Raw genomic sequence first — 25,729 nt, forward strand, 5'->3', positions numbered from 1 at the left:
TAATATGCATGTAAGTATCCAAGCCATCAAACATGCTTTTACAAAGATGAAAGGAAAAACACACCTAGCTGAAACACACATGAATATATATTGAGGGACATACACCACAGCTTCTATTAGTCCCAAACAGAACAGGTAAATAACTCCAATGGCCATAAGGGGATAGGCCGGCACACTGACAGATAAAACAGAATAGCATACAACACTGAAAATAAACTCCTGAGACATGGAAAACTCTTGTGTGCATTGTTCACATGGAACATTGGACGAAAGTTTCCATGAAGGAACAAAATGATCGACCATTGTTGAAGAGGACACAATGGCTGGTTTATTTTGAAATGGAGTCTCACTATGCTGCTGTCTTGGCTGGTCTTACAGGTGTGTCACCATGCTTGACAAAACATTTTAGTGTTGTGAAAATGTCACAGCTTGACAAAACTGGACAAAAGACTAGGGACATGGTTCAGTAGGTAAAGGCATGTACCACCATGCCAGAGGACCTGAGTGTGATCCCTAGAATCCACATGGGAGAAGGTGAGAACTGACTCTTCAAGGTGTGCTCTGGCCTCGGCAGGCACACACACACTTGCACACACAATAAGCAAAAGTAAAACAAAACAAAAACCATAGCTGGACTAATCACTGGGCTAATCATCAGGACAGGGATTTTGTGAACAGGGGCAGTCAATACCTGGGAGGGCTATGCTAATGTCTGCTTTTTGAGCAGCATGCTGTCACACACACATGCTCACCTCAATGAAAGTCACTGCTTGCTTTTCATCCACTTAGCAACCCAGCAGTTAAACTTACCCTAAAACTAAATATGCCAAAGTAGGCATCCTCACAAAAAGATCCAGAGGGCAGGGGCCTACAACAGACCACCATTCCCCTCTCTTGACAGGATTTTCAGCCTTATCTTCTTTCAAATGTCAAGTGACCAGGCAGAGAGGGGCACAGCCTCCCCTTCACACTTGGGTACAGCGAGGGCAGAGCTTTTGGGGAGCTTGGTTTTTAGGGCAGCCTATCTTGGCCACCATCTTGGTCATTTTGGTTTGCTGGAGCTAGAAGAATCTGAGACACCTAAACTACAGCTTTTTAGGCTGTGAGGTGTAACCTCATAGACTCATAAAACTGAATTTGAGGGCCATAGAAAATCTGCCAACAGTAAAATGTTTGAGCACAGTGACCAAAGTTAATTCAAAAGCAAACACAAACACAACATTCCAGGCACCAAGAACCTTACTGCAGCCTTTGTTCTGAACACAACACACGTATACACTGTTAACATACATTACAAATTACAGTATTTGTACCATACATACAAAGCTCTATGCTCTTCTAGAAACATAATGGTTTAATTGCAGAAATAAAGACTTTCAATGTTTTTTTTACCTGTCATTCCTCAGCATGTAAGCACAAAATTAGTCTATATTGTTACATTAGAGGGTTTGGTTTTAAAACTACTGTTTGAGTTTCTGATTTGAGTAGAAAAAAAAATAAAACCTGTTCTATGAATTTTGGTTTGAGATGAGGACAGAATTTCCAATAATTTCTGAGGTAGCCCCAGACATACTGCATCCATCTTATACTATGTATTTATACCAAGTGGCAGTCTCAGAATCGACAATTATGAAGCCAAAATACTGACAGACACTGAAAAATGCTAGAGAGGCTCTCTGTCTGACAGAATCAAAAATTCAACTAAGATTTTATTTTTCATGTAAAAATATTAGTACATCCATCTGATTAGTACACCAATTTGCTTTCAGCTTTCAATAAAGGGTAAATTATATGCACCTTAAACAATTGTTTTAAAATAAATTTCTTGATAATTTGTTGTTAGTAAATGTTTTATTTGTATACCACTTCACATGTCTAAATGCCCAAGATTGCACAAAAATGTCTTGAGTGAGAAGTTTACAAATGAAAGAGTTTAACAAGTTATACCCTCAACTATAAGTCTGAACAGAGAAGGAGAGTTTGGGGCTATTGACCAAATTAAAGTTTGAACATCCTGTACGGATCCCCCTTTGAACACCTAATGAGCCAGCTAGAGGGTAGTGGCCCCTGCCTCAACTGCTGCCGTGTTAGACAGTCAGCCCCACTATGGTAGTAAAGGAACACCACACAAGTAGACGCCTAGTGTGTTTCTATCTCTACTAAAACACCAACTAAGAAAGATGGCGTGCACATACAAACTCAGAATGCTGAAAGTTGATTACTGTGGAAATTAATGAAACACAGAACAGACTCACAACAGATTAAATAAATAAAACAGAAGGTTGCTTCTTCAAAGAGATTAACAAATGACAGGTTTTCAGGTAGCCTGCTCCCATCCCCCGAAGGCAGAAAAGAGCCAAAGAAAAGATAGAATGCAACAAGGAACTTCACAGGAAAAAGAAACATGGCTGACTAGGAAGGTATATGGTGAAAAATTATGACTCTGACGGGAGAGCCTTCTATAAGTTTGGCTCCAAGAAAAGCCACACACAAGAAAAGCCAGGACAGACCCTCTGCAGCAAATCCTACATATTTCAAGACAATACCAATTCCTCAAGTTCTTTTTTAAAAGAAAAGGGAAAGAAACAATCCCTAACTCTTTTTATATGACTAAAACTATCCAGATGCCCTAAAAGACAAAGGTTTTATAAGAAAACTATAGGACAATATCTTTTAGGAGTGCAGATGTAAAAATTTCCAACAAAGATACAGAACCCCAAAACAAATTTTAAAACATTGTACACTATGATCTAATAGAATTTATCCCAGGGATGCAAGGCTGGTTCAATATCTGAAAATCAGTGAGTGAAATGCACTGTAATCAGGGACAAACCCCCACAATTAGTTGAACAAATATAGAAAAGGCGCCTGACAAAATTCAATACTCCATGATAAAGACAACAGCCTAGGAGCAGGAGGGATTGTTTTCAATTCGTACAGACAATCTACAAAAGCCTACAGCAAATGCTGGAATCAACCTGAAAGGCACTGGCTACTCTCCTTGTCTTAAGATCAACTGGAAAAGGAAAAGGATGTTTTCTCTTATCACTTCTATCCACACTGTAATGGAGGAGTCATACATCTAAGAAAGAAAATGAAATCAAAAGTACCTTGCTTTGAAAGGAGTAAGCAAAATTATCTATTTACAGATGACAGAATAGCTTGAGAAATCTTAAAAAAAAAGAATTAGCAAATTCAGCAAGGTTGTAATGTTGTAATGTATAATATGGAAATACAAAATCAATGCTTCTTCCATATTCTTCCAGTGAATAGTTATAAAATGTAGCTAAGAATGAACAGAAGAGGCCATATTGATGACTAATTGATGCATGAGGGCCGACATCAACTTTACCACCTTTATGTTAAGAGGAATGTATAAGGACTGAGTTCCTTGCTCAAGGAGCTAATGGCAATTGATAGCTGCTGGGGGAAAGACAGTTTTCTTTAAGGGTGTGGGCTCTGGTATGTCAACCATGCTCCAGTGAAAGGCCGCATATCCAAGAACATATGGGTAACACAAACTGGCTTGATGCACTAAGACAGCACTACACTACTGCTCTGGGTTCTGCCCCCAGCACCCTGATCTAGTTTGTTTCTCTGCTACTGTCATAAAAACCATGATCAAAAGGAACTTAAGGAAGAAGGGGTTTACTTCATCTTACAACTCCTGGGCCACACTCCAACTCTATGGGAAGTCAAGGCAAGAACCCATGGAAGGAATCTGGAGACAAGAGCCATGGAGGGATGCTGCTTGCTGGCTGTTCTCAGCTCACTCTCTCACATGGTCAAGCTTAACTAACTTTCTTCCACAGCCATGCCAGCTGTGTAGGGATGGTGCTGCCCACAGTGGACTGAGCCCTCCTATATAAATTAGCCATCAAGACAATGTCCCACAGAAATGCCCACAGACCATTCTGATTTAGGCAGTTCCTCAATTAAAGTTCTCTCTTCCCAAATAATTCTAGATTGTATCCTTTACAATAAAAACTAAAAAACAGCACACATCCACTTTTAAAGCAAAGGAAAAAAGATCTGTGCATGCACATAACCAAAAAATTAGGAATATGTGTAACAAAAGAAATACAAACCTTAAACCCTGAAAACTAAGAGCCATTTTTGAAGTGATTTTAAAAGCATAAATAAATAACCATCTGTTGCTCACAGACCAGAAGGTTTAACACTGTATTTTTTATGTGATTAAAATGCAGTATTATTTGTATTGGTTCACAAGTTATGAGTTCAAGGCAATTCCTATCAAAATTCCAGTGCTTTTAAAAATGTATTTCTGGCATAAATGAGCAAGTAGATCCAAAAATGCATAGGAACTTAAGGGACTGGGAGGAGTGACAGCTAAGAGTACTGGGTATTACTTTTAGAGTAGTGAGGTACTTTCAACCGGACTTTGGTGATGCATTAATAACTATGCATGTACCGGAAGCCAGTGAAATCTATACTCTAAGTCAGAGAGCTGGACTTAGTGCTTTACATGTGAGTTACAGGTAGAAATCAAACAGATTGTGTGTATCTATATGAAATTAAGCTTGTAACATAGTGTAGGACCACCTCCCAGAATCCTCCTTACACCAACAGAAAGCTGACATCAGAGTGCTGTCAAAGGAGTGTCAGGACAACTTAGGAAACAACAAAGAGACCAGTGAAATATGAGTGTTTCTGTCTCCGAGACAAGGCTGGGCTGGGACAGAGCTCCACCCAGGTGTCACTGGATGAGAAAGGTAGTGACAGATCCTTTGTGCACTTGGTAAAATTGTGTACATTCAGAAGCTGCTAAAGTGGGAAATGAACCTGGACTTTGTTTTAATGATGTAAAAATCACTCAAAGCTTGAATCTTCAATCTGCTTCTGGATAGCCCATCTTGGGGGAGTCCATGCTCCATAGTGAGCTAGGGGACTGCCAGACAGGTGTTTCATGAATCTAGACAAGGGCTGAGGGGATGCATAGCTTGTAACCCAGGCAAAGTTGTTTAGCATAGCTGGAAAAGTGAAGATCAAAACTAAATTAGAGAAGTCACAGGGAAAATTCAGGAATGGAGCTCCTTGTCCAAATCTGCATAAGAAATGCAAACTGTGTAAGGTGACTGTGAGGGGAAGAGACACTGGGGTCAGAGTAGGGACAAGGAGCTGCTGGCCCAAGAAAACTGGGCTCTCAAAAGAGGTGACATGATTGCAGATGACACATCAGGAGCCAGAAGCCAGGCAGCCTATCCCATGGTGTGCTCCCAGGGCTTCCAAAGCAGTTGCTGGCAGTTGCCCTTAGCACCCTGGCTGTGTGACAACACTGCAGAGGTCCCCCAACAAGTTACTTTTCTCTTTGTGGAAATTTGGAAAGGCCACCAGGCCTTGTCCTTGAACAACAGGCAGGGAGGGACACCGAGGGCTTTGAGGGGTAGTGTGGAAATGAATGAGCTACTCCCAGTCCCTCTCTCTCCATCTTCCATCCTCCTGACAGGGAGGACTTAGGCCTAAGAAGGCAGTAGCCCTCAACCCCCTTTCCTCTAAGGAAGCCAGGTCCCAAATTCAAACCTTACAAAAATAAATTAGTTCTAAAGAGACATCTCCTCCCAACTGCTGGCAAATTATTCATTGTCCTAATACATGGTTTGACTTAGAACAAGACTTTTTTAAATGATGGAGGGATTACTAAGGAAGTGAACGCCTGCTGCCTCTGGTCATAAACAGTGGCAGCTGACTGCTGCGTGGATGAGCTCCTGTGATGAGTGGAGAGAGAATCCCATGAAGTGACACAGCAGCTGACAGCTGAGGAAAGACACAACACTGAGAGAGTGGCTGCTCACGCATGTAGAACCTGCTGGAGTGACGGACAGTGCTGAGGTCTCTGCGGAACCGTCAGGCATGCTCGTCTGATTTACACGGGTGAAACCCAGACTGTGCTTCTCTCCTGCCCTTAAACATTCCCACGTTCCCTTCTCATCCCAGGTCCCATCCCAGCTAAGGCCATAAAGTCCCCTACTTCTCTCCTGAGTAGACACGGGCTCTGCGAGGGAGGGTGTAGGTTTTAGTGTTTGCTCCTTTCCGGAGAGGGTCATCCAGAGGTGACTGGCAGGGAGGCTCCTCCAGAGGGTTCCAGTAGCTCTGCTCACACATGCCCCGTAACAAGATTTCTGCCAATTGCCTGGCTATTGTCTGGGAACACAGAACAAGAATGGCATGATTATTAATCTGTTTTCTATCATCTTCTCCATCACTATCACCTATCAGTTACCGCTATGTGTGAGACGTTATTGCAATACTCAGAATTTAAAAGACTCAGAATTGTTTACTTCTATATGAAAATCATACCCATTTATGGCAAAAGAAAATATATGGTAAAACATTCAAGTGCTTTTTAAGAGGATTTATTTTTATTTTAATTATGAATAAGTGTGTTGGGGACAGACATACATGAGTGCAGGTGAAGCCAGGAGGTTTGACCCCCATGGAGCTGTAATTACAGGGGTTGTAGGCCACGTGACATGGGTGGGTGCTGGGAACTGAATTCTAGCCCTCTGCAAGAGCAGTACCTGCACTTACCCACTGAGCCATCTCTGGCCCATGCTGCCATGTCTACACAAACACTGAACAGGTTTTAGACCCCAAATAACTAAACAAGTAGCTAAGTCTTTTCTAAGAGCTCTTGGGTGAACTGCAGGTGTTTTTGTCACCCTGCAGCAGATGCTTGCTACAGTTCAAACCCAGAGGAAAGCCAGGATTCAACTTGAATGACAGTATCTCTGAAGAAAAAAAAAACAACTCAACAGAGCCATATGTACACTGCTGATACTCAAAGGACCAGCATCCAGCATCCTTAGTCACATGACGCCACCACAGGATGCAGCACTTGGGGAGTGGGGTGCCCTACTTTCTGTCCATCCAGACCTCCTGGTTCAGCTCAGAAGCTTGCTTTGTATAGCAGGAAGGCAAAATGCAGGCTGCAGCTCCTGATGAGAAAGCTTTCTTCAAAGCTAGTGGGCATCTTCCACCTCCTTGTGAAGATCCAGAAATACTCAGACCTTTTCCTTCTAGTCAGTGCAGGTTAAAATGTATCCTGAATCCTCTGCAATATCACTGTCTAGAACATTATCCAAGTGACACGAAAGAGCTACAGATATACAAAGAAGGGTCTTGTTGATAAAGGAATATTGATATTACTTCCCTCCCTCCTTTTGTCCCTACATGTGTGCATGTGTATGTGCACGTGTGCATGTGTGTGCGTGTGCGTGTGCGTGCACGTGCACTCATGTCTCCCTATCCCCCACTTTCAAACAGAATCTCTGCATCCCAGGATATTTAATCCACAATCACTCAGAACTGCAAAGTAAAACTCCGAGCGAGCAATGGGGCTTTCCATTCGGTTTTGTGTTCTTTGGAAGACACAGAGGGCTGCTGCTCCCTGAGAATGAGCTTTTAAGAGAAATGTGTTCAGAAGAGAACTTCATTAGGCTTCATCCATATGAAGCTTCCTAAAACTCTCCAAGGAAACTTAAACGCAAGCAAATCATTAGCTCGGTAGCTTCTGAGAACCACTGGGTAAAGGCAAATTTTCTTGATTATCCCCACGAAGAACCCACTGCCTTTAACTGTCTATAAAATGTGAAAATAATGCATCTAGAGCATTCCCAGCTGAGCTATTTGTAAAGATCTCATAAGAACACAATCTCCAGGACCTAAGCAGTACCTGAGCTGCCTCCCTGGGCCCTCCAGTTCTGTGTCATGTGATCTCACTGCTATCATACGAGTGAAGGGCTTCTGCTGAAAGCCTCAGCTGTCAGAATCACCCTCCTCTTACTATGGCCGTGATATAAATGTTAAAAAAGAAAACTGAATAAAGAACCCCGCCCTTGCTTCTTCCAACCCACATCCACTCTGAGACTGCCTTAAAGGGCAGGATCCCATGGCATTTAATACATCACAGGGCTGTGACTCTTCCTAACTATCTACTTCCAGGACATTTTGTCACCCCACATGAGGCTCTATACCTTTTAAAGCTCCAGCTTCTTGTTGGCCAGTCTCAAACCTCGAGAACAACCAATGTGTTTTCTGCCTTTATGGATTTGCCAATTTAGAAGATCTCACAGAAATGTGTACAACATGGGTCTCCTGTGGTCTGCTTCTGTTGCATGGTGCAGAATTTATAAGGCTCCTCTGTGTTGTTGCTCCTTCTTTACCAGCATCCACTCCGTTTATCGCTGAACAAGATGGATGTACCCAATCTTGTTCATTCATTCAGTTTGTTTCCAGTTTTTGTTAGAAATGGTGTCATGGTGAACATTCATGTTCAAGTTTGTGTTCAAAATCTGTTTAAACTCTTCATTAAAGTCTAGGAGTGGAATGCTATAAATATACTTTTAAATCCCTTTCTGCTATGCGTTCACATAAAATCAAGTTCACAAGACCGCTTTACCATCTTACAATTGTTACTGAAAGTAAACAGAATCATACAGTTATCAATTCCTTAGCCCTGGTGCAGACCTGCTCCGCTGGAACTGTGGATCTTGCAGGCGAGGACACGGATTTGCCCAGCATCCCTCAATGGAGCTAGGGATGTAGATCACTGACAAAGCACTTGACTAAAACCCAAACCACAGGTCCTCAGATAAGTCTCATGCACTCCTTGAGGTCAGCACTCAACAGATTAGAAATGGTCTAAGTGACTTGACCATCCCACAGCTTAGAGCAAAGGCGTACTTTGATTCAGAATGACACAAAGTGGGAAATGTCTCCGTTCATGAGAACAATACCAGCTCATGGCTGAAATGCCCAAGGGTAATTCCAGATACCACAGAGACTCAAGGAGGCTCCTCCCTAGTCATCTCAAGAAAACAATGGAAGATATGTATGTATGTATGTATGTATGTATGTATGTATGTATGTATCTATCTATCTATCTATCTATCTATCTATCTATCTTCCATCTTCCTTTTCTCTTCCTTTCTTTCTCTCTTTCTCTTTCTCTTTCCTTTCTCTCTCTCTCTCTCTCTCTCTCTCTCTCTCTCTCTCTCTCTCTCTCTCTCTGTCAACTGCACTTTGAAACACTGCTCTCCTCAGTGTGCTTCTAAAGCAATTCAAATTGACCAGTTGAAAAGCTTTACAGGAATCTGAGAGTAAGTAAACTTGAGAGAAAAGATATCTGGCAAAATTTTTCATGTAATAATTGCAAGTTCTTGTGCCTTGAAGGACCTTTAAAAAAATCAAAATGTTTTCCCTGTATTTTCCCTATATTAAGTAAATCAATATAAAATGTTAAAGTTTTGATTGTGTGTGTGTGTGCACGTGTGTGTGTGCATGTGTATGTGTGTGTAACGTTACTTATCTAGTTCAACAACATATTCTAGAAATCCTTCTGTTTAGCTGCCTAGCCCCATATATATCTCTACATCCTAAAACCTTGGAGATCCCCAAACGAAGCTCTCTACGTATTTCTCATGATATGACTCTCTCAGCCTTGTCTAAATGAACATTCTTGACAACAAAGATGGCTAATAAAAGACAAGAGAAACTGCAGACTTATATAGGGTTGCTATATTAGTTGTGAATTAGGACATTTATTAGTACAGTGAGCACTAGGCCTTCACGAAGTTGATGATTAAATGTTAGAGTTTATATGAGAAAGACTACCTTTGTAATTCTCTTTTAAGTTTTGTGGCCATCATTATCCAAACAACCAGTACTTGGGGATCTCACCGCATGTCCTATCATGGACTAACTAGGTCCTCACTAAGATGTCTACAAACACAAAGATAACAGCGAGTGCTAGTTAAGTTGTGGAGAAAGCAGAATCCTTCAAAGTGCTGGTGGGAATGTAAAATGGGGTAGCTGCTTTGGGAAACAGAATCTCCTCAAACTGTTCAAAACAGAGTTTCCACATGGCCCAGTAGTTCTACTCCTAAGCTCAGAGGAAGAAAGAAAACATGCCCACTCAAAAGCCTGTACACAATGTTCCCACAGAAGCATTAATCATAACAACCCAAATATCCATCAACTGAAAAGAAACTGGGTGAATAAAATGTGGCTGACTCAAAAAATAGAATATTATTTGGCAATGAAAAGAAAATACTGAGGCAATATGGAAGAAGAATCTTAAACAAATTGATGCTAAATGAAGGGGGCCAGTCACAAAAGACTATACTGTGTAACTCTACTTATATGAAATGTTCAAAATAGGCAAATCCACAGAAAAGAAATGTAAGTTGTGATTGTCAAAAACTAAGGGCATGAGGGCGGGAATAGACTAGTCATGAGTTTGGGGTTTCCTTGAGGAGTGATCAGTGTTCTGAAGCTAAATATTAAATATTAAAACACTGAAATGCACCCGTACAGCAGGTGAATTACCCCACGTGCAGAGTCTATGTGGACACATGTCATGTAAACATACATGGAAGCCAAATGCCCTGGTGGCCTCAGATCTGACTCACTTACCATTCGCAGGTTTTGTGTTGTTCTTGTCTCCACGGCTCTGAGAAGCTCTCTAAATCTCCCGACTCCTCTTGTCAAGTTCCTGGGTACACACAGAATTGGACAAGGTTTCCATCTGGCATGGTATTAATATCGAGTATTTTATACACAGATTTCAATGCATTTTGTTTATATAAAAGCTGTTGGCTAGAATTCAAGCAAATGATTATTCTACACATACCAGTCTGTCTTTGTAAAACTGACCTAACACTAATTTGTGTGTGTGTGTCTCTCTCTCTGTGTTTTAGACCTAATTGAATTTTCCCAAGAAGGCAAAAATCTAAAAATCAGTTCTGAGGAGAAAGGAAAAAGGTATGCTATACCTCACCAGAGTCTGTTTTCACACTCACAGTGCCCCACCCCCACTAGAGTGGTACTGGAATCTGTACTTGCATTAAAAAAAGAATATGACTGGGCAGTTAAGGACTCAACTCAGCAAGGCGCTGAATGCAATGTGGATAAAGCGTCTTGCTGGAAATTCACGAGTAGAAGGAGAAAAGGTATGAAAAAGGAGGGCCTCATTTAATCACTTCTCATCTTTCAGAACAGAAATCACTGCTTAGTAAGACCATTACATGAGCCCTACAACCCTGAACTGACAAAAAGAAGCAAAGGGTCAAAGGCCCTCTGCGTCACTGTGTGCTGACTGGTGCCTGGGCTTCCTGTGTTTGATCAGAACACGTTCCAGTCATCATCCTACATGCTCCACAAAGACAAGGCTAGCAAAGCATTCTTTTGAGGACAAGCCATTCTTTAGAACATCCTGGCCAATATATCTAGGCTGCACTTGTTCTCTGAGGATGCTGGGTCTGGCCTCTTTGGCTGGGAACACCTCCCAGCCATTTCCTTTACATTGAGCACTGCCACCAGCTACGACAGAACTCAGTGATATTTATAACACACTCATTAGAACACATCTTCTTTCCAAAAAGCCATAGAACGGGTCAGCAGGTGTGAGACTGTCAGCCAGCCTCCAGAGGCTGTGACAGATGATCAAGGTATCTGGCTCATGTCTGGGTTGCATTTTAAATGCAAAGGTTTGAGATAAAAATATATTTCTGTAAGATGCAAGCACCACAGGGGTGAAGGCTTTTCTGAGTTCTCATTCGAAACAACAAGCCCAGAACTTTAAGAAACTGGCTGATTGGCTCAGTATGTAAATATTCCCCCAGCCCTCTCACCCACACAGATGAGAGCTATCAGGTCAGAAGCACTGTGGTGACATAGACAGTGAAGCCTGTGCCTAGGACTCTAAGCAGCACTAAGGAAGTCCACTGGAGACACGAACACAAATTAGGGAGTAGGCCTGGGGACATGCAATCTAATCTGCCTGTCCCTTAAACCCATTTGTATGGGATTCACGTTCATGGGCAACAACGCACATTGCTCTGGGCTGAAGCTCAGTGCTCTGGAGTAACATGAGGGCAGAAAACAATCACAGCTAAAAAGGGATGGGAATGACTATGACAGCTAATTTTATTTTCATATCACCAATTAAATGCCCACTGTGTACATAAAGGGCAGCACTCTGAACTCATGAAACAAGGGCATGCCTGAGGTGATGTCGCTACAGACTCTGGTAGACCACAGAAAGAACTGCTTTGCCATTGTGGAAATTAGACCTTGAATAGCACATCAAAGCTAAATATTGTAACTGTGGGAAGGCCACAAATAGGATCTGGTCATTTGGGGCGTCTCCCATGTCCTCTTTGCAGAAGGAACTATTTATAGAGTTATAGAAGCACAGAATTTTCTAGTCAGAAGTGATCCAACACAGTCGAGCTTACACAGGAGTGAAAGGGTTTGTTCAGGCTCTAAGCCTGGCAAGAGAGCAAGCTGGGAGCTTTCCACCATGCTGTCACCACCTTAGACAAAAGAGAAATAAGCTCTATACAGCAGAAATGGCTTGAGAGGAAAGAACAAATACAAACCCAAGAGCTCAGATGTGTATTTTGTGCACTGATATTCAAATTACTACACACACACACACACACACAAATAGCATAAATTCTATGCTCTGGTGATGACAGCTAATGAGATGCTCCTTAGGTACTGGTTCAAACTGGAAAGCAAATCCATTAAGCCAGGTGAAGAAGCCCTGTGTCTGATGCTCTGCCCTCAGCTACCTGATACATGGTGAGCAGAGAAACCCAATTCTCCTTTCTGGCTGGCTGCGGTTTCTCCCATGCAGGAAGGAGGCCCTCTGCTGGAAGAATGTACACATCTTCAGGTAGAAGGAGGTTGAGCTTGGTGAGGGGAAGCCTTCCAAAGAAGATTCTGGAGTGAGTGTGAGCGGTCTCCAGGCCTGCCCAGCTAGTTCCTGGACTGTGTTCAGAATTCAGAATCAAGCTTCCCTCAGCTCAGAAGAATTCTGCTCATACACAAAGAGTCCAGAGCAGTTGCAGAGTGGAGCAGGCCGGAGGCTGTGGGCTGGCCAGATGAGTGTGGCATCCCAGGACAGCAGGGAAGCGGTGGCACATTTTAAATACTAGAAATAGTCACAAGCACCCTAAATACCAAGTTCTTCAATTCTCACCAAGTAGTCTATAACAAACAAACATTTTAAAGTCACATACTCTTTAACCACTTCCTATTCGCCACTGAACAGGGGAAAAAAAAAAGCTAAATGTTTAATCATGATAAGCAAGGAAGAAAAAAGGAAATTAACATGTAAGAATTACATTCTAAATGTTATGAAATTGTCCAGTATGAAGAAAATGAACTAAACCCACACGATTGCTTTTATATTTCTAAGCTATTAGTTTGTCACTAAAATGCTGAGGCCCATTAAATATCTAGAACAATCTGTTGCTTAAAGTTTCCACTCTAAGCTGAAAATCAGAGCAGCAAGGAATTCCCCTGGTTCTGAGGGTTTCCACAGACTCCTGACAGGAGGCCATTTACTCCACTTCAACGTCCTTGACTGAGATGGCGCAATGATGTCAGAATGCATTATGGTAAGGTTTGCCAGGATCAAGCAACACAGGCTCTGGCAAGGTGTCAGAACTTGGGTCGCCTCCTATACTTTGCTTTCTGTGCTGGGTGTGTTTCCCTAGGGTTGGAGCAGCTCCAACAACTCAGCTAAGACCTGGGAGGAAATGGCCTATAGTCTTCAGGACCTGCTGTGTGCTCAGTTTGGCAGGCTGTAACACCACCTCTGCTCCCTGTACCACTGCTGTGCCCAGCCCTATAGGCAGAGCTGGCAGTGTCCCTCGGCCTCCACTTGGTCACACTCACCTCTTTTCATAGTGGGATCAATCTCCTCTACCCTTCACCCACTCCCATGCCTTCTCTCCTCCCTTTTCTATCTGCTTTTGTTGTTTTCTATAATCTTACCCTTCTGGGGCTATCTGGGGACTTCCTACAAGTCAGTGCTAGCTTCACAGCTGTCTGTGCAACTGAGGGGGTTCCAGCTCCCCACCAGTTAGCCCTCCCTCTTTTTATTTTCAACTTTTTAAATTAAATTTTAAGTTAACATATAAATAATGGGTTCATTATGACATATATATGTCATATATGATATGTCATATATGATATATGTCATATATGACATATATATATACACACATATACATACACATATACATATACATCATCATTCCTTATCCTCATTGCCCCTCTTTCCTCCTCCCATTCTCCCCATCCCCCTCTGGCTGATACCTTTGTCTCCAAATGGTGCTTCCCTTCTCTCCCCTCTCAGAATCCCCTTTCTATTTTCATCTCTGTCTTTTGCCCTCTCTGTCTCTCTGTCTCTGTCACACACACACACACACACATACACACACACACACACACACACGTGCTTATTCTGTCTCCCTCCCTCCCTCCCTCTCTCAAATGTCACCTTGTTATTCTTCACAGCTGAATACAATTCTGCTGTATGTATGTATTCATGTGTAGATCTATACATTTTCATTATATATTATTCTGCTGAAGGAGATCTAGCCTGGTTACATACCTTGGCTACTGTGCATATACCAGCAGTAGACATGGACATGGAATTATCTCTGGTCCGTTGATTTAAGTGTTCTCTGGGTACATACCCAGGAATGGTGTAGCTAGGTCGTTGACTTAAGCGCTCTCTGGGTACATATCCAGGAGTGGTATAGCTGGTCACATGGCAGTTCTGTCTTTAGGTTGCTGAGGGGCCTCTATACTGACTTCTACCAACAGCCAGCAAACCCCACCAGCACTTGCTGTCCTCTGTTATGCTGATGACAGCCATTCTGAGTAAGGTAAGATGTAATCTAAAACAGTTTTAATTTCTATTTCCTTGCTAGCTAAAGATACCAAAGTCTTTCTCAAATGATGATTGGCCATCAGTGTTTTAAGACCTGTCTACTCAGTTCAATAGCCCATTAACTGACAGGATGATCAGGAGGGTGGGGGTCATTTTGTTTTAACAGCTCTTTATGTATTCTAGCTATTAGTCCTCTGTCTAATGTGTATTTGGCATAGATAGACCCCCAATCTATAGTCTGTCTTAACTCTGGTGATTGCTTCCTTTGCTGAAAAGAAGCTTTTTAATTTATGCAACTCTAAGGAATTTGTCAATTCCTTAAAATTATCTCCTATGCTATGGGAGGGTTTTTTTTTCCAGAATGTTCCATGTCAATATCTAGAAGTTTTCCCCCAGCAGTTTGATATTTCGGTTCTTATATTAAGATCTCCCTCTTGAAGGCGCATCACTGCCACGGGCCCCAGCTCCCTCTGTAGCTCTGAAGCAGCTCTTTCCAGTGCTGAGCTCCAAATTCGCACTGTTAGCATCAGCATGCAAAGGCATCAACTTTGTTTTACAACTCTGAACAGTTACAGCTCTTCGATATTATCTCCTGTGTCCTATCCAACAAGAGGGAGCTATATTCAGAAAAGTGCCAGAGCTCCAACATCAGCTCCTAAGAGAACAGGACGAGAGGACTGCAGACACTTTCAGACTCAGATGGCTTAACAATGTCAAATTCAACATGCCTTTCTTTTATTCTTTCATTTCTAAGAAGACAAGTAGAAAAAGACAAATTCTCTCCTTCACCATGTAGTGTATGTATGTATGCATGTATATATATATATATATATATATATATATGCATTTATAGTTTATGTGTGTGAGTGTTTTGCCTGTATGTATATAAGTGTACCCCATGCATGCAGGGCCCACAGAAGTCAGAAGAAGGCATCAGATACCCTGGAACAGTGAGCTGTCATGTGGGTTCTAGGAACTGAACCCACATGAACCCACTGGTCCTCTGCAAGAGCAACCAGTGCTCTTAACCCCTAACCATGTACTTCTAAATTATCTACTGACTTCCAAGTTTGGCTCAGGACAGTAATATAAATTCAGTTGTCATGAAAACTCAAAGTTGGGTTGCAAACAGGAGTCTTCATATTCAATATGAGTCCTTTGGATGATAAGGAAAAGGGAGCCAGATCTTTCAGAGTAAACTCAAACTCAATTTCAATTTCTCTCTGGTCAAGAGTTTCTATGCAAAAATCAATTATAAGATGAGTCAACAGAACAGATCTCTTGAGCAAAAAAGCAGTTTGACTTTGTCCTGTTTCCTTCTAATTGATAGGCACTGAGCTGCATAAGAAATAGGTTGTTTCACCAACTAAGCATTTTCCTATTGAGCATTTTCCTATCAGGTTCCAGCAGGTTCCTGAGGATGCTCTAGTGAACAGGGTATGTCATCCCTGCTTTGTGGCATTGGGTGGTTTCACACACTATAAGAACAGAAGTTTTTTCATGACACAGATCGCTGTTTGGCTTTACTATATCTCAAGTTCCTCAAACAGCAGTTGGCTAGGTATCTGTTTAACCACCAGGAGCCAAACAATCAAATCCATGGAAGACATGCTTTCTGCCTTCCTCCTTGCCCTTCTACCTCACTAGGCCTAGGCTGGCAGATAGTACACTGACATACCCTCTTAACACCCTAGACAGTGCTCTGTGTCCCGTGGGGGGCCAAGCAGCCTTCCCTCCTATGCTACAACACATACCTGTCATGATTCTAAAGCAACAAGTTTCAGAGGCATGGACACGGATACGTCAAGGTTTGGAGGAGGGGAAAACTTGCAGTCTAGAAAACCCCTTCTGTCCTAGTACCTCCACACGTTTCTCTTGGTGTCCAGAGTCTGAGGCACCAAAGACAAGGTTTCACTTGGATGTTCCCTAGCTTCCTTTTGAAGAGGCAAATGCTGCTTCCTGGGGGTTCCCAGCACAGCTGCAAATGTACCTAGCAGCACTAGCCAATGTTAGCTCATCAGACGAACTCAACACCTTGAGAGGAAAGTCTGGTTTGTTTGTTGTTGTTGTTTTTATTTGGTTTTTGGTTTTTTTGTTTTAGTACCTTTCCCTCCTGCTCTCAAGAGTCTCACAGAGCGGGCAGGACACCAGCTGATGGCCAGCAAGCCAGCAGACCCTCAGGAAACAAAAGAGTGAGCAGAAGCCTGCTTTCTGAAATCTCCTTGGGAATAGCTAAAGCAGGTTCCCCAGTGTAGAAAGATACACTCACCCCCACTGTGGACACTGTCAACATTTAAAATGATAGAAACATAAGAATGTAACATTTATCTTCTGAAGGTCAATAGCCCTTAGTTCCCAGCTTGAGAATCTTGCTTCTCTTTCATGTCTATAACCCTTGGTATCATCTGTTCTGAAAATGTGTGACATCGAAGTAGATCTCCAGATAGGGAATGAAAACTGCATGCTTCCTGGTACCAAAGGACACTCAGGTTTCCCAGAGCAAAGCCTAGCTTCTCCCTCTGAACACACTCTTTGACTCAGATCCAGTGACATGCATTTGTGAAGACAGATGGCTTCTGTAGTCAGGGGCCAGGGATCAAACCCACAACCTTGGCCTCATTAGCAAAGGACTCTACAGAGCAAGCCAGCTGCAGCCTAGATATAGCAATGGAGGGTGTGACAGCCACGACAAACTGGGATGTGAACAAGCATGCCAGGCTTCTGGGTGTCTCATCTCAACCTAATGAGAGCTGTAGTAGGCTTAACAACATTTTTTGGATGACTTCAGCAACAGAGGCTTCCTCATGACAAATGTGAAGTAAAGTGTATAACTGGTCAGCTGGCCAGGCAGCGTGAGGTAACGGGAACACATCAAACCAGGCACAGAGGGTGACTTCTAGTTCATATCACATGGGCATGTACATATCACAGGGACATAAAGGAATCCATTCAACAGATATGCAAAAGAAAGCCCACAGTGAAAAAGTGCGCACAGTGAGCAAACAGCTAAGGAGCCAGAGGGCTACAGACAGTCACCCTTCTCCAAGCTCCTCCTCATACCACCAGACTCAGAATCTCTGAGGAACAAGAAACACAGGAAGATGTGTCCTAGCTTAAATCCTCCTTCCTTCCAACCTTTGGGACTAGTCAAAGGACATCAACATTCATCAAAACCTGCCTCCACAGGAAACTCATCAGGGAGCTGAAAAACAAACCTTCTCTCTTGTGAACATAATTGTATCTTAACGATGTACAATTTTCTCAAGGACTTATTTGTATTTTATGAGTGTTTTGTTTGAATGTATGAAAGTACTTTTTTACATGCCTTGTGCCCACAGAGGCCAGAAAAGGGCCCTCGATTCTCTGGATGTGGATGTTGGGAATTGAGCCTGGGTACTTTGCAAGAGTATCTTATCCACTAAGCAATCTTGCCAGCCCCTTAATGAGCTTCAATTTAATCCCAGAAGCCAAAAAGAATCCAATGGACTCTTGGATTCCTTAGTGTAATAATACTTTTAACAAGCTAACCATGTGGCTCTATCACAGGGGAAACTGCCTTTCCTCGCATTTGGTTGGGATTCCTCGTGTTTATCCGTAAACTTAAATTATGAGAGGAAACAGTAGTGAGACTCTGGAGCCAAACCTCGTGAGTTTAAAGCTTCTGTAAGGGGAGCCAACCGCTGGCTCCATTTTCTTATCTATTCTACAGCTCATTGATTTGTGATAAAAAGAGAAAGTGAGGTAAAGGGATGGGGGAATTGTTTTTTAAATGCCACCCATCACTAAGGCTAGAATCCTCCTTGATGGCTAGTTTTACATCAGTGTCAGCAACAGTCATGTTGGAGGAGGAAGCCTCATTGAGACAATGCCCCACCAGACTGGCTTGTGGATGACTCTGTGGGGGCATTTGCTTGATTGATGACTGATGATTGATGTAGGAAGGCCTAGGTCACTGTGGTCAGTGAAGCCCCTGAGCTGGTGGTCCTAGGTGTTATAAGTAAACAGTTCGAGCAAGCCATAAAGAACATGCAGCACAAAGAACTTCCCCATGGCCTCTGCATCAATTCCTGCCTCCAGGTTCCTGCTTTGAGTTCCTACCCTGACTTCCTTGAATGATGGCCAAAAAACTGTGAGGTGTAACCAACCTTTTCCTCCCCAAGTTTCTCTTCATCATGGTTTTTAATCACAGGAAAACCCGAATTAAGACATCTTCAAAAGTATACCATTGGGGCGGGGGTGGGGGGGGAGAATACTAGAATCTACCTTCCAATTTATAACGCAGGAAAATCTTTTTTTTTTTTTTTTTTTTTGTTTGTTTGTTTTGTTTTTTCGAGACAGGGTTTCTCTGTGTAGTCCTGGCTGGCCTCGAACTCAGAAATCCGCCTGCCTCTGCCTCCCAAGTGCTAGGATTAAAGGCGTGTGCCACCACTGCCCGGCTGAAAATCTTTATTTCTTCAGAATCATTTAACTTTGAAGAAAAAAAAATGGCATTCCCTAGTTGACTCCCTCACTCCCTTTGTTAAGGTTTCAAAAGCCAACAATGCAATGAATAGCCCATGAAGACTCTAATTCACAGGTCAAGCCTAGGATGATAAAAGACGACAGGCAGGGCCAGTGAGATGGCTAAGGGGGGAAAGGCCATGGCACACACACGCCTAGATGAAAGCACACACACACACGCCTAGACATAAGCACACACACACACACACACACACATACACACACACACGCCTAGACACAAGCACACACACACACACATACACACACACACGCCTAGACACAAGCACACACACACACACACACACACGCCTAGACACAAGCACACACACACATGCCTAGACATAAGCACACACACACACACACACGCATAATTAAGTAAAAGATAACTGATGTCATGTGAGACGAATAAGAAACTTTCTGGTCCATGTGCTCACTCTTCACTCTCCAGGGAAGGTGATGGTGACATCTCCTGAGAGACTGGTGCTCTGGGGCTAGAGGGTGAGTTCCAGATAATCTTAACACTGAACACGAGGGGACTCACAGCATTTAGGAAGTGACTTTTTACTATGCTATCTCACCATAGGCATCGGGGGACTGTTCTGAACTGATGAAGAAGGACCAGAACAAATCAAAGACTGGAGTTGGCAATGAAATGTTATAAGGTTTTATAAGCCTGTAATAAAAAATGCAAAGAGCAGAGTAAATCCCAGAACACTATATTTACTCTACCGCAACAAGTGCCTGCTCAGACCCATCTAAGTGGACACAGGCTGGGCCTCCATAGTCTGCGCTGTGAGGTGAGTCCAGTCAATTACAGAGCACCACTGAGCACAATTGAATGCTTACTTTAGTAGACAATGCTAGTGAATGCTAGTGAAGAAGCAAAGACAGTCCAGAAGGCAGGAGTCCTAACAATTCTAAATACTCATCAGCTCTGGGCAGCAAAGTCACCAAAAGGTACTTGTTAACATCCTATTCTCCCAGTGCCCTGAACCATGGGGACGGAGAGAAGAAAGGGGTCCTTCCAAGTGAAGCACGTGTACTCATGCTCCAAGTTCAGGTGCAAGGACAAGAGTGCACTGTGCACGTCAGTGAGCAGACAATAGACACTGCGTCTCCAAATTAACACAGGACAATACTCCAAAGCTAAGACAAATGAAAAAAAAAGAAATCTAAGAGAACATCTGAAGGACTATTAAGACCTTTAGGCATTGAGAAACCATGGTCCAACAGCCCTAAGGATTTGAGCAGTAGCAGAAGGGGCAGGTAACAAAGGGCCTTGGGATGGGAAGCGGTGGAAAGCTGATGGTAGCCTTGGGTCCTAAGCCAAACTCTGCCCACAAGCAGCCTACAGACACTCAATTACTAACCGGTAGGAAAGGAAGGACTGTGACATTAAACTGTTGAGTAAAACGCCCTGTGTTCTCCGTGGGGAAAGAATGAAGCAGAATGTGGGTTGAGGAAGTGCAGTGCCTGTGGGCTCCCCAAGCACCCTTGCTGTCCCAGATAGAGCTGGGAAAGGTGACTAATTTAAAATTAGAGAGGAAGAAAAGGGCAAACTTGAGGTGGTCACGAGAAGGGGGAGGGCAGGAAGGGAGTGGGAGACGGGAGGCACGAGGAGAAATGGATCAGGAGGAAAGGGCCAGACACCAGACAGACACAGAGAGGGAAGAACCGCACTATGAGATCTCTCCTGCTTTTCCTCACCTGAGAAAAGGAACAAGGGCCTTTTTGGGAAAGCACCCCAAAGCCCTGACCTGCTACTCAAAACCGTCATCCTTGCCTCTCCCTACCATTTGCCAACCCCCACCAGCTACCATCTCCTCATGCCTCACGTCTCACCACCGACCATCTGGCCCTCCACCGCACACACAAACACTTACTGGCTGAAAGCCAGAAGTAGGCTTTCACTATGATGCTTGGTTTAGTAAGAAACACTGCAAGATCATTGCTGATTTCCTTTATAAGCTACAGAAAAAAATCTTCTCACGTGTACTTTTAGATCTGAAGATGGAGAAATATGTCCATGGCCACTGAGCCAATAAACAGAAAATTTGGGATTGAACTTAGGCCCAGTATAGTTTCAGTAACCAGAAAGTTGAAAGATGGCCCTGTCATGATGACAGACCAGACATAGACTTGAGAACACATCTAACTCCCAGGAGACAAAGCCAAGCTCCCCCAGAGGCAGGAGAGCATATAGAAGATGCTTGGACTACACCTTGAGGCTGGGAGACCAGGGGAGAGCTGAGAGTTCTGCTGAATGGTCTCTGCCTCCAGCAGGACACTGCTCAGAAGATGGTCAGCTGATGAAAGAGATGCTGTTCTGACCAGCTAGTGGAGAAGTGGGTCTGCATGTACATCACCAGGATAAGCTTCTAAAGTTAAAGTGTTCTCTACCACACAGTGCTTCCCTCATTTGACTCTTCCTAGACAGAGGACAGAGGACACAATCAGCCTAGAAGGTGGCGATCAGGTTTCCCTGTGCATTATAGAAAAAGACCCACTACATGCTATCACTCACGTCACTCTTTCGTCATGAGAGAGCAGACGACTCACTCTTCTGGGCACATCTTGGTCCTTGTAAGCTGGGACAGAAGCAGACCAAGACACCCTGAGATAATGTCACCAAGGTCACCGTCATCTTCTGCTGAGATGACTCTGCATCCTTTCAAGTGGCTTCTTGTCCACCTGCTAAGGCAGGTAGGAACTTGTTTGTTCCCTCCACAAACTTAGGAAAGAGTTCCAAAGAGAAAGGAGAGCCCAGCCTAACAGCTGACCTGGAGCCGACTCTTTCTGAATACTGCTCTGTTCTACATTTTTTTTCTCCATTAATTAATTTATTTACTTTACATCCCTATGGCTGCCCCTCTCTTCCAGTGCCCCCCCCCCACAGAGTCCATCTCCCATCCTTCTCCCCTTGTCCTTTTGAGAGGTTGACCCCTGGTATTCCCCCGCCCTGCCCTGACTCATCAAATCTCTGCAGGGTTAGGCATATCCTCTCCCACTGAGGCCAGGCCAGGCAGATCAGTTGGAGAATGGATTCCACAGACAGGCGACAGCTTTAGGGACAGCTTCTGCTTCAGTTGTTGGACCCACATTGAGACTGAGTTGAACACCTACTTCATATGTGTCTCACTACAGGCCTCACTATAGCCTGTGTATACACTTTGGTGGGTGGCTCAGTCTCAGGGAGTCCCCAAGGGTTCAGGTTGACTCTGTTGGTCTTTCTGTGGAGTTCCTATCCCCTTCAGGGCCTTCAATCCTTCCCCAAACTCTTCTATAAGACTCCTGGGGCACTCTCTGTTCAATGTTTGGCTGTGGGTTTCTGCATCCATTTCAGTCAGTTTCTGGGTGGAGTCTCTCAGAGGATAGTTATACTAGGCTCTTGTCATGTATGTCCTTTTGGATCTGGGTTACCTCACTCAGGGTGGTATTTTCTATAAATTGGGAAAAGATCTTTATCAACCCTACACCCAACAGAGGGCTAATACTGAAAAAATAAGAACTCAAGAAGTTAGACTCTAACAAACCAAATAACCTAATTAAAAATGGGGTACAGAGCTAAACAGAAAATTCTCAACAGAGGAATCTCAAATGGCTGAGAAGCACTTAAAAAATGTTCAACATCCTTAGTCATCAGGGAAATGTGAATCAAATTGACTCTGAAAGTCCACTTTACACCCATCAGAATAATTAAGATCAAAAACTCAAGCAATAGCACATGTTAGTGAGGATGTGGAGAAAGAGGAACACCCCTCCATTGCTGGTGGGACTGTAAACTTGTACAATCACTGTGGAAATCATTCTGGCAGTTTCTTAGAAAATTGGAAATAGTTCTACCTGAAGATGCAACTATACCTTCCCTGGGCAAATACCCAGAAGATGCTCCACCGTACCACAAGGACAAATGCTCCACTATGGTCATAGCAGCTTTATTTGTAATAGCCAGAAACTGGAAACAACCCTCAACAGAAGAATGGATACAGAAAAGTGGTATATTTACACAATAGAAAACTGTTCTACCTTAATTGGCCCTGCATTTATTTTTAAAGGCTTTTTATTGTATAAAATATACATCAGAAAGCCACAAAAAGCAAATTTATCATTTCGTATAAGGCAGGTATCCTTGTAATCACCACGCAAGCATATAATAAGAGAAAACAGACTACTACCACTCACCCTATCCCAATATACAGGCCTTTAACACCCAAAAGTGACACACGAGGTATATATGAGAGCTAGCAACAGGCCAGGAGGCTGCATCCTCCATGTCACTGCCGTGAGGTTCCTGCCCTGGCTTCACTTGATGATGGACTATGATGTGGAAAGATAAACCAAATAAACCCACTTCTCACCAAGTTGCTTTACGTCATGGTGCTTGTCTTAGCAACAGAAATCCTAACTAAGATAATGATTTAATTTCCTAGACACTGAGTGGGAATTTATGAATTTAAACATATAAACCTGTTGCAGTTTTTAATCCTTCTAAAATTCGAATTACTCCATATTTGGCCCAAGTCCTTGTCACATGACCTAGAAGACATCAATAGTTCCCTTGATGTCTGGACCCATGTAAAAGTATACAAGGCTCATTGCATATATTCCTGCCCTCGATATAGAATGAAATTTCTATTTTACTGGAATATGGATTTCAAGATTACTATCTGGGAATCATGGATGTTCACTGCTAATGGGCCAGTGCCCTTGGCCAGCACCTCTCACCCATACTCACAGAAACCTCTTGGCTTCCTACTGACACTTCCAAGTCAATCACTCAAATTTATAACTATGGTTTTCCTTTGGCTATTTCTATGTTAAATCATATGCTAAGAACTCTAGTTCTCAAGGACACAAGGGATGATAAGATTAGAGATTCGATAACTATCTAATTGCTTTTTTCTGTTACATGAAGAAGATTTAGGCTAACAATACCACTAATAATAATTGTGAGTGCTAGATGGTTTTAAATTACTTCTATTTTCTGCGTATGATATCAGCATTCTCTTTGCATTTCTAATTTATGTACTATATGCATTCCTATACTGAACTGTATTAGCTATGAGACATGCAAAAAATAGAAAGGTATAACCAAGCACAGAAAAAAAAAGGACAAATTCATTTCAAACTGGCCAACATGCAGACTTCTACACAGGATTCGTATGATCAAAGAATTTATGGAAATGATCATTTTTAAACGTATTTTGAGACAGTGTCTACTTCTGCTTACTTTATTTTTATGTATATTGATGTTTCACCTGCATGTGTGTCTGTGTGGGGCGCCAGATGCTCTGGAACTGGAGTTACAGAAGGTCAGGCAGGAGCTGCCCTGTGAGCCTGCGTGCTCTAAGAAGGACGGCCACAGATCTTAACCATGGAGGCATCTCTCCAGCCCCAGAAATGATTATTTAAAGTTTTAAAATGCAGTTAATGTGGTGCAGATACTGGTAAGAAACACTGAAGAGAGAAAAGCAGGAAGACTAAGTTCAAGTCCAGCCTGGACTACATGAATTCTCAGTCGGTGCATGGAAACTGTAAGCAGGTTTAATAGGAGCAGTCAGATGACAGAATAAATAAATAGAAATTCACTAATACGCAGAATGGAGACTGAAGAAAAATGAACAGCAACGTACAATGTAAAGCCCCAAAAGATAAAGGCATGGCAAAATCTTTAAAGGCACAGCACCCAAATAATGACTCCCACACAGGGAACAGCAGGGAGACACTGGGGAAGAGATGCTCAAAGTGCTGAAAGAAAAAAGCACCAGCCAAGACTTCTATGCCCAGTAAAACTATCTTCCTGAAATCAACACAGAATAAAGGCACTCTCAGAAAAAAAACAAAAAAACAAAAAAACAAGGAGTGACAGAATTCATAAAGTACAGACCTGCAATATGAAATTTTAAGAAAGTCCTTCAGACTACAAGGAAATGTCACCAGATGGTAATACGAGTCCCCAGGAATAAACTAATAACAGCAGCTAAATGTCAATATGTGGGTAAATATAAAAGATTGCATCATTTCCTTATTTTTTTTCTTTTTAAAAGTTCTACTTTAAAAAGAGGGCATAAGAGAAATGAATACTGAATTGCTGTGCTTATGGCATAAAGACACTAATAGTGTCGAGAGAAGGGGAATGCTCGGCCGTTGAGAGCACTGGCTGCTCTTCCAGAGGACTCAGGTTTGATTCCCAGCATCTATTTGGTTGCTCACAATCTTCTCCCATTTCAGGGAATATGACATCCTCTTCTGGTCTCTGCAGGCTCTGCCTACACATGGTGCAATACATACCTGCAGGCTAAACACTCATACACATAAAACAAGTTTTGAAAAACTAAATTTTTAAAGGGATAAAATGAAACTATGTTGGAGTAAATTAAGTCATTATTAATATGGAATATGGCTGGTGAGACAGCTTAGCATTTACTACCCAGCCCGACAACCTGAGTTGGTTACCTGGGACCTCCACATGATAGACAGAAGGAGCGAAACAATTCTCATAAGTTGTTCTCTAACTTC

General features: G+C 42.7%; 1 protein-coding gene across 3 annotated transcripts in view; it reads right to left on the reverse strand.

Annotated features, from left to right (window-relative positions):
• Positions 1 to 25,729, reverse strand: part of Ttc7b (tetratricopeptide repeat domain 7B) — a 209,923-nt gene that overhangs the window by 115,026 nt on the left and 69,168 nt on the right. For all 3 annotated transcript variants that reach the window (XM_028777279.1, XM_028777276.1, XM_028777277.1), the window contains 2 exons: positions 10,435 to 10,513; positions 5,990 to 6,162 (listed from right to left, as the gene is read on the reverse strand). In XM_028777279.1, the coding sequence (XP_028633112.1) occupies positions 5,990 to 6,162; positions 10,435 to 10,513 (252 nt within the window). The remainder of the gene's footprint in view (positions 1 to 5,989; positions 6,163 to 10,434; positions 10,514 to 25,729) is intronic.

Source organism: Grammomys surdaster, unplaced genomic scaffold, assembly GCF_004785775.1.
Source record: "Grammomys surdaster isolate TR1022 unplaced genomic scaffold, NIH_TR_1.0 279, whole genome shotgun sequence".
In the NCBI taxonomy this organism is placed as follows: Eukaryota; Metazoa; Chordata; class Mammalia; order Rodentia; family Muridae; genus Grammomys; species Grammomys surdaster.